This window comes from Drosophila persimilis, unplaced genomic scaffold (assembly GCF_003286085.1).
Source record: "Drosophila persimilis strain 14011-0111.01,24,50 unplaced genomic scaffold, DperRS2 tig00003933-arrow-pilon, whole genome shotgun sequence".
In the NCBI taxonomy this organism is placed as follows: domain Eukaryota; kingdom Metazoa; phylum Arthropoda; class Insecta; order Diptera; family Drosophilidae; genus Drosophila; species Drosophila persimilis.
Genome location: NW_020825706.1, coordinates 1,046,678 through 1,056,116, shown reverse-complemented (window position 1 = coordinate 1,056,116; position 9,439 = coordinate 1,046,678). Strand labels below are relative to the sequence as shown.

Sequence of the window (9,439 nt, the reverse complement as noted above, 5' to 3'; positions counted from 1 at the left end):
CTATTCCTCTGCCTTGCCAGGCGAAAGAGACGGTGAAAAGAAACCATGAAAAGTATGTTGTTGCAATTTGCATTGGTTTCTGCTGCTGGCGGGTGATCGGTCGGCAGATAACTTCGGCTATTCGGCAGGCAGAATGCAAAGCAAAAAAAAGCACACAGCTATTTTGTTGTTTTATTGCTGGCTCGCTTTCGCTGGCAGCGATGCTCGTGGCGGCGTCGTTCGGTCTGCATTCTGCTCGTGGCGGCGACGCTGCTGCGACGCGCTGCCGAAGTGATCGTCGGAATCCACGAAGAGTAACCGAGTGTCAGCGTCAGAGCGCATTAACATTATGCTAACAGAAAGCGTTTAGCAGTGCCGGTAACAGTCTTTTAATCTGGACGCGCTGCCCACAAGGATCGTAGGAACCCGTGTACCGAGTGTCACTGAGAGTGTATTAGCTATTAGGATCAAAGTTCATAGAACTTAGTAGGTTCCGCTTGCTCTATCAAACCATATTCGTAAGGCAGTCTAAACTGAAATTTCATTAGAAACACATTTATCAGTCGAGTTCACAAATTTTCTTTTGAAAATGTATGCAGCGTAAGTAATCGTCAGGGGAAACTAAACTTCTAAGATACCCTCTAAAACGCTGCCGCTTTCTTTCAGTCGCTGCGTGAAACGAGCGATGCCTCGGTTTACGCTTCACGTGCATCACATTCTGGGCCAAAAGCCATTGATGAAGACTCGCCAGATGCCGATGTTCTATACATTTCGTTACCTGGGCGCCAAGGATGGTGGAAAGCCGCCAGTTGCTGCTGCAGGAGGAGGCGGTGGCAAGGCGCCAGCTGCTGCAGGAGGAGGCGGTGGCAAGGAGCCAGCTCCTGCAGGCGGAGTCGGTGGGATGCAGCCAGCTCCAGACGGAGGCGGAGCAGCAGTCGTTGAGATGACGCCGCCGGCAGTTATTTTGAAGATAATCAAGGCCAGGATTGTGCCCGAACTCAGCTACGACGATCGCAACATGCGACTGGGGCGCGTTATGTCGCCGGCTCTGACGATCTACAAGAAACAGCTGACGTCGGTGCTCTCCATCCTGCTGCGGATGTCAGGCTTCGCCCTGACGCTGTTCGTGTGGGGACTCGGCCTCACGGGCCTCTTCTCGAAACGCACCCTCGCCGAGTGGGCGGAGAAGGTGAACGAATGCGATGTGCGTCGCAATGTCGTGAGTGGCATGAAGTTCGTGATGATCTTTCCGTTCGTCTATCACGTGGTGGCCGGCACTCGCCATTTGATCTGGCATTTGGATGTGTTCCTCACCAAGCCACAGATCTATGCCACTGGCTATTTGGCCGTTGTGTTGACCTTTGTCCTGGCTGGAGGCATGACCATGCTGAACGTTGGGGAAGAGGTCAAAAAGGATGTTGTGGACATGACGGACGAGAAGCACTACAAACAGAAGAAGGCCGAGGAGAAGAAGAAGGCAAAGGAGGAGGCAAAGGCCAAGGCCAAGATGGAGGCCGAAAAGAAAGCCCAGGAGAAAGCTCTGGCCAAGGAGCAGAAGAAAGCCCAGGCCAAGGAAGCCGACGGCAAGGCCAAGGAACCACCAAAGTAGGTTTCCAAAAAAAGCCCCGCCCCAGAAATGTTAATAAATGGATTTAAAATATTTTCTATATTTATTTTGAAGCAATTTGCACTCCATTTTCCGGCCAAAAGTTCCGTCCATTTCTGTATTAAGAAATTATTCGAGGCATAAACTTGGCTTTCAGCTCGAAAGATGGTAATTAAAGGCCATGGAAAAGTTTTCTGTGGCTCGAAGGAAAAATATGAATAAGAATCTAGTACGATGCTTGTGCGGGCACGCCCATAGGCATTTTTCCACTCCACTTGTCGTCGGTGTGTGTGTGTCGGTGTGTGTGTGTCGGTGTGTGTGTGCGTGTGGCAACAATTGTGCTTGCGGCTTTGGCTGCAACTTGGCCAACTTTTGTGGCCAGCTGCACGCAATGCAACAGCCACACGGGCCACACAGGAGCCCCATAGTGTTTTCCAAATGAGTTCAAGGCTTTTTTGGGGTTTTCCCCTTTAATTATGAACCACTCAACGCCAGTCAAGTGTGGCTGTTGCCATTATTGTTGCCCCTCTGCCCCGCCTGCCCCCTGCTTGTGCTTGTGCCACCCACTTGCACTCTCTTGCCCCTCAAGTTCAAAATGGGCGAAAGTTTTGTTAATTTTTCTCTGTTTCTGTTTTCTAGAGCGAAGGGATTTCTATCCTTCTGCGGATAGAAATGTTTTTGGGGGGTAAATCTATGCCAGACAGGCCTCATTATGCTGCTAATGGTTTTTTGTGCAGCTCCAACTTTTACAGGTAATTATCGACACTTTGCTTGTGGTCCTGAGGTCCTGAGGTTTCCATTTCCCATTTCCCATCGCTTTGCTTTGCAGTCGAAAAGTTAAGCACTGCATTGAGGCAGGGCGGGGCAGGGGCAGGGCAGGGCAGGGCAGGGCAGGGGCTGTCCACCGATTTGTGGAAGATATACAACACTTTTGTCTGTTCTCTGCTGCTTTTTGGGGGGTAATTAGGTGTGTCTGTGCCCCCCTGCCATATGGCCCCAAAAACAGCTGATGATAACACTGCGTATGCTTGATATTCCCTTGGAGGGGAAACTGCACTCAAGTGTGAAAGTAGTTATTGAAAGTGTTTTTTTAAAGGGTTTTTTACTGCTTAAAGGTTTTAAAAATTGATTGAAAGAATTGTGGGTGGAATTTTATATTTTGATTAATTATTTTTAATATTCAAAATATACATATTTACGATTAAAATTATATATTTTCGTGTGCTCAAAAAATATTTGGCCTAAAAATGCAATTAATTTAATTTAATTTCAAATAAATATAAATAATATGCGTTTATTTAATCTATGTTTAATAGACGTTGAAATAAATTTGTACTCATTATATATTTTTTATTTTTGTACGTCATTTTGATTATAAAATTTAAAATAAATAAAATAATATAAATAAATAATATAATATATATAAATTAAAAAATTCATTCAATAAATATATAAAAAAAAAGAGTTACAATTAATGTACTAAAAATATATATTTCATATATAACAAAATATTTCCAGTAAATAATATTATTTTATATATTTAATTCAAAAATTACTTTTTTTAATAATAATATTTAAATATTTCAATTAAATATGAGTCATATTAAAAAAACTTTTTAATACATTTAATGTTTAAATAAAAGTGAACTCTATTTAATTGCTATATTTTTATATCTAAAAATTAAATATTTAATTTTAGTTAAATTAAATTAAACTTTTTAAACATTTAAAATTAATTAAATATTTATATAAATAAATTGCACTATAGCATTTTTCTCTAAGTACCACAAAAACGATTGATTTTCAGGTTATCCCCCGATGAAACGTTGAAATCTATTGTTTCTTTCGAATTTCGATTAAAATTCCATTAGATTTCCGTTTATTTTTGAACAAATATCTTCCTAATCATTAGCTTTTTGTGTAATTAACTTTGTGACAGAGAAAGCGCTTTCGTTACTATATTTTAATTAAATATTTATTCAGATCTCAAATTACCTTTCATTCTGCGGCCCCCCCTCTCCCCTCCTCAAGAGGCTCCTGTGATGTGGGATATGGGAAGGTGGGTCTTTCCTCCACTATTCGACGAGACGGCCACTAAATTTTTATGCATGTCGCTTAAGTGCCGAAGCAAATAGCCGACTGGCAGCGATTTTAATTGAAAAATATTTACCCCACACTAAAAGTTTTTTTTTGGCGGGGGGTGGGGTGAGAGTCGTGACGTTTTGACGCGGCCGCGACGACCCAATGATTCCCCCTTCCCACCACAGAATCTCCCATTTTCCACTGTTAGGAATTTTCTATAGTGGGGGAGGGGGTGGCTGATGGGAGGGCTGGGGGGTGGGTTTAATTAGTGTGCGTTGGTCGGCGACGGCTACGTTTTGCTGCTGTGTAAACTTCAATTAATATGCGAATGAAATCCGCTTAAAACAAAAGGAACCAGCGAACCAGGGAACCGGGGAATACGGGAAACGGAAAATCTGATGGAAAATGCTGCCAATCAAGGACCCACCCCTCCCCGCCAACCATTTTCTCGAGTGATTTGCGACATTTTGTCATTTTTGCTGATGCAAAGCCCACGACACTCGAAGGAACTTCGGGATGGAGAGGGAGAGGGAGTAAAGAAGGAGATGGAGCCAAGTGGAGAGCATGGAGACCGGTGGAGACATTCAAGTACACTAATTAAGATCAAACGTTTTTCGAGGGTCCAAAATGAGATTTTATCGAACGAAAGCCGCCATCCCCCGCCCATTCAAACCATTCACGAGTGTATTCACGAGTATATTCATATTAAATATCGCATAATGAAGTGTCAGCACAAATGACACCATCCCCTGCCCACTCGCCCAATCAAAGATTAACGTCAAAAACTTGGGAGGCTGCGAGTGTCCCCCCACCCCCCACCTCATTGTTTGTCGCTGTTTTTTGGCCCCAGGCGGCGGCGATCAAGAGGTAAAAGGCGTCTTTAAGTAAGTCCTGGAGGCCCAGGTCGCTTCGGTAATTAATGAAAAAGTAGGCAGAGCGAGAGAGTGGGAGAATTTAACTAATTAAAGCCCCTTAATAAAGTTAATGGATTTCATTCGTCCTCAGACCTTAGTCGAGTGTCCAATGAGCTGTGATGAGAGCCTTTTGTCTACCTCTCTCTCTCATATTCTCTCTTTATATTAAACCTTATTCATCTTCTTTTTTTTTGTTTTCTTTTTTTAACATTTTTATTCCCTTTTTTCTGTTTTCTTTTTTAATTTGAAAATATTTGCCATCATTTTGCATTTGTACTAAATGAGGTGTGGCCCTAGCAATGACAATTGAATGCCCTTGAAACGGGTCTCTGAGCTATGAAGAGGAAGAGGCAGTAAAGACTGGAGTTTATTTGTAATTTTGATTGTAGAAACACCACACGAATATGCCATCGTTCAAAGCGAATTCACTGATAGATGTCGTCGCCCGATTCACTTTTTCAACTCGCTCTCAGAGACACAAGCGCTAGAAAGGGATAGCAAACGTTTTCCGGATGGACTCGGAGCACCTTGTCCTCGGGGACTCTCTTCGGCTCCTACCGATCTACTTGGGCAGCGCGTCGCAGACCGAACGACGCCGATACGAGCATCGCTGCCAGCGAAAGCGGGCCAGCAATACAACAACAAAATAGCTGTGTGCTTTTTTTGCTTTACATTCTGCCTGCCGAATAGCCGAAGTTATCTGCCGACAGATCACCCGCCAGCAGCAGAAACCAATGCAAATTGCAGCAACAATTTTTCCTAGTTTCTTTTCCCCGTGGCCTTCGTCTGGCAAGGCAGAGGAATAGCCGCCGCCGCCATAAAGTATTGTGTTTATTTGTATGTGGCCCCATAAAGTATGACATTTGTCTGTATTAAGTGCGGCGACAGATCAGCAGCGTCGGCAGAGGAATTGCAATAACAAATTCTCGCCTTTGGAGATGTGAATGGACATGCAAGGGCTTGGCAGCGGCATAGATCGAGAATCGCTGCTGCGTTTCTGTCTTTTTGCAGGGCATTTCACATTTCACCTGGGACTACACGCCTCTTTCTGGTAACTGGTTTATAAATAAACATAATTGAAATAAACTGAACTGTGATTATTCTTTTGTTTTGTGTGCTGTGTACTTACTCGTATTTTCGTTCTTAATTACAGGCCCCGGCCGCGAAAGGTGAGTGCCGATAACTAGGCAAAAAGTTTCGATGTGCCGTTGCGTAATTTGATGCCTCCGAATGTTAATTACAATTTTCTGTGTTAAGTATTAAAGATAGATGTTTAATTTACCCTGAAAATTGTGCGTTTTTTTTTTGTTTGTTTGTAATTCAATACAGGAGCGGAAAACCCCACCTAGTTTATCAAATATTTATGGGGACCACGAAGAACGAAAATGTTGAAGCAAATTTCAGTTTTATGAAGGGATTCGTTGGGGTATTCCTAAACATTTATGACACACCGAACCCCCAAACTGTTGGAGCGGGAGCTTCGAAATTTAAACGTACATAAATATATGAAAAGTTAATTTGAAAAAATCTCTCTTTTGACAGCAGTCAAGGTTGTTCCTTGGGGTCCCCCCCCACTGCTTCTACTCCCACACCTACTCCTATTTCTGCTGCTGTTTCTATGGCTATTGCTTTTGCTCCTGGAGTCGCAGTCAGTCACTTGCAGGATGCTGTCGTCCTGCAGCTACACACATGACATGACACACACACCCACACACACACACACACACACACAGAGGCAAACATGCAGAGTAAACGATGAAAAATGTGCGAGAAAAAAAAAATCGAATGTACGCGAGAGAGAGGGTCCTGCTGGTGCTTCCTGCTGCTTTTGCTCGTCCTAGTGATGCTCCTGATGCTCCTCCTGCTGCTGCTCTTCCTTCTGATGCTCCTCCTGGAACGTCCTGCTGCTCCTCCTCCTGCTCTTCCTTCTGCTGCTCGTCCTGCTGTTTATATAGCACCCCCTCCTGGGCGCCCCCCCCCCCCCCCCACGTGTATAAATAACACGGTAACATTTTAAATCAGTCGACTGAATGCAGGAAAACGCCAAAACGAAAAGCTCAAACTGTTCTCTCTCTCTCTGTGTGTCTGTGTGTGTGTGGTGCCAACGTCTGACATGGTTGCAGCAGCCACCATTTCCTGAGGTTTTCCCTCATGCTGACATTGATGTGCCAATGCGGGGGGGTGGGGGGTGTGGGGTGGGTGGAGCATGTTTGTATGCGTAACCGCAAAAATTTTATACTTCATACGGTCGCAGGTCCTTCTACTGCTGGACGCAAGTCCAGGGTCGGTGTGTGTGTGTGTGTGCGTGTGTGAGTGTCTCCTGCTTGTCCTTGTCGCTGTCATCTCTCCATCTCTTCCATTTCTCATCTTTCGCTTCTTCCGCTTCATCATATTTTCTGCAAAATTTATGTAATTTTAACCCCATTTTTTTCTGCTGTTGTTATTAAATCTTGTCGCACTTGTAATTGGTTTTTTAAATTTTAATTAAAAGCCAGAATAAACGATAAGTTTTGAAGCAGGCAGACAGCAGGGGACTGTTAAAGGGCGGAGTATTATCCAAATAGTGAACATATATCATTTGGTGGGGGGAGGGCGAGGAGGCTTTTACTTTCATTTCTTGCATTGATTTCTGTGTCGCTTTGTCATTGCCTCCTCAATGCTGCTGCAGACATAAATCAGTGGCACAGCCGAGGTTGCGGCTGCAAACCGCCGAATGTCAGGCCTGAAAAAAATTATACCCGTCACAGACTGCAGCCTGCCGCATGCCGCCTGCCGCCTGCCGCCACGACTTCCGTTGCCCATTAAAAGCCAGGGTCCCTACCAAAAATAATTGTATTAAAGGCAGAAAAATTGCAGGTAGTTAAGCCACAGGATGGCCTGTCTTTTCCGATTCTCTTTTGCTGCTGCTGCTGCTACAGCTTTTCCTTCTGTCTAATTGAATTTTTCTGCCCAACGCTCATTTATTAATCCGATTTCAATCGGCATAAAAATCCTCCCCCCCAAAGTCACTGGGGGGACACTAGGGAGGGGGCCACACTGCATTTACCATTTACCTCAGCAAATTAATGACATTCATTAGCCCCGCATCTAGATAGACATCAAATGGATAGCAAAATGCCACGAAAAGGGGAATGAACGTAGAGGAAAAATGGGGGGAATGAAAATGAAAGCTTCAACTGCATTTTCCTTAGAATTTCTGGCTTTGATTAGAGTTTTCCCCAAGAGCTTTAACTGTGGAAAGTAAATCTGTGCATCATTGGCTTCCTTGTGGCTAAAAAATGTAGACAGGATAACGATTCGTTGGCTGTAAAAAATACTAGAAAATTTTAGCTCTATGAAAAGCTAAAATTTCAAGCAATTTTTAGGAGAGAGAAAAATGGGGTAGTAAAAGAGAAATAGTAAATAATAAAATATAATATATAATAATACAAAATAAAATATATAATAAAAAAAATGTAATCAAAGTGAACTCCATTTAAATTTAAATCTTCTTTATTTCAAAACCAAAAATTTGGATTAAATGGTATTCACTTGGATTTAAAAATTACATATAAAAAAAGTCCTTTTTCTGGTAGGCCCATATTTAATTTTAATTTAAAAAACTTTCAATTAAATAAAATATATACTGAATTTCTAAAAAAATATATAATTAAAATATGAATATATTTTAAATATTTTGAAAATATATTTCAATCAAATATTTTCGTATAAATATCAAAAAGTGATCAAATAAATAAACAAAATAAATGTAATATTAAATTATTTAAAAAAATATTTTTTTAATATGAAGTATATTTAATTTCAATATTAAAGATATTTTGATCAAACATTTACATATAAATACTAAAATCTAATATAAAAAAAAATAATTTAAATAAATGTAGTATTACATTTTATAAGAAATATATTTAATTATAATACGAAATATAATTATTTTAAATATTAAATATATTTCGATCACATATTTTCATATTTATTTTAAAAAACATGTAAAAAGACTCTCTCTGTGCAATTTCCAATCTTGGTAAAAATATAATGGGTTTTATTTTGTAAGCTAATTTATTTTATAATTTAGAAGATTTTCTTATTAAAAATATAAATTTGTTTTTAGAAACCTTTTATTTTTTTAATCGTTTTTAAAAGATCTATATCTGAAATTATATCTGTTGAAAGCTGTTTAAAGTGTTTTCCCCTCAAGGTTTTATTTAATTTTCGTACAAAAATCCACCTCTGGATCTGTACTGTGGGGTATTTCCGGCATTTCCTACGTTTTCCTTATTGACTTTTTGTTGTATCCCTTTTTTAAATTGGGTCAGGGAAATGCTCTTCTACTAGGGGTAGGGGGCGGGGGAGGGTTTCCTTTTAATTAGCATGTTTATTTGACTTTCCTTTCCCCAGTGGGGGGAGTGGGCGTTGTGGGGCGTGGGGCGGGGGCACACGTGGCGTATGTGGAATGTGTGTCTATGCGGAGAGCAGCACAGCTGCTTGTGTGCTCCGAGTGTTGATTAAACAAATTGCAAATGAGTTTTGGCTGGCACAACTCCTCGTGCCGTCTTCCTTGTGTTGTAACAAAACAAAGAATTGGCTAAGACATGCACTTGAATAAACTCTTGTACTAAAACCAAAACAAATAGACAGAAAAAGAGAGATAGCACAAGGGGGAGGCGGGGGGTGGGGGTAGTTAAATGCACACAAATAAATGGCACGCCGCACACACATGACAGTGGCAGGAGTTATTTAAGAAATGCAATTTCAATTAAATATGCAAAATACTCAAAAAGTCTAATTTAGAGAATACTCCTCAATGATGCTGCCGCCTGCTGCTGCTGTTGCTGCTGTGTGTCCTGGCAGTCGAATG

At 41.4% G+C, this 9,439-nt stretch overlaps 1 protein-coding gene across 1 annotated transcript; it reads left to right on the top strand.

Moving 5' to 3' along the window:
• The first annotated feature begins 533 nt into the window (after positions 1–533).
• On the top strand, positions 534–1,648 carry LOC6594075. The gene is made up of 2 exons (XM_002019699.2): positions 534–579; positions 646–1,648. The coding sequence occupies exons 1-2, from the start codon at positions 569–571 to the stop codon at positions 1,586–1,588; spliced, it is 954 nt and encodes a 317-aa protein (XP_002019735.2). The 5' UTR covers positions 534–568; the 3' UTR covers positions 1,589–1,648.
• Positions 1,649–9,439: the final 7,791 nt, after the last annotated feature.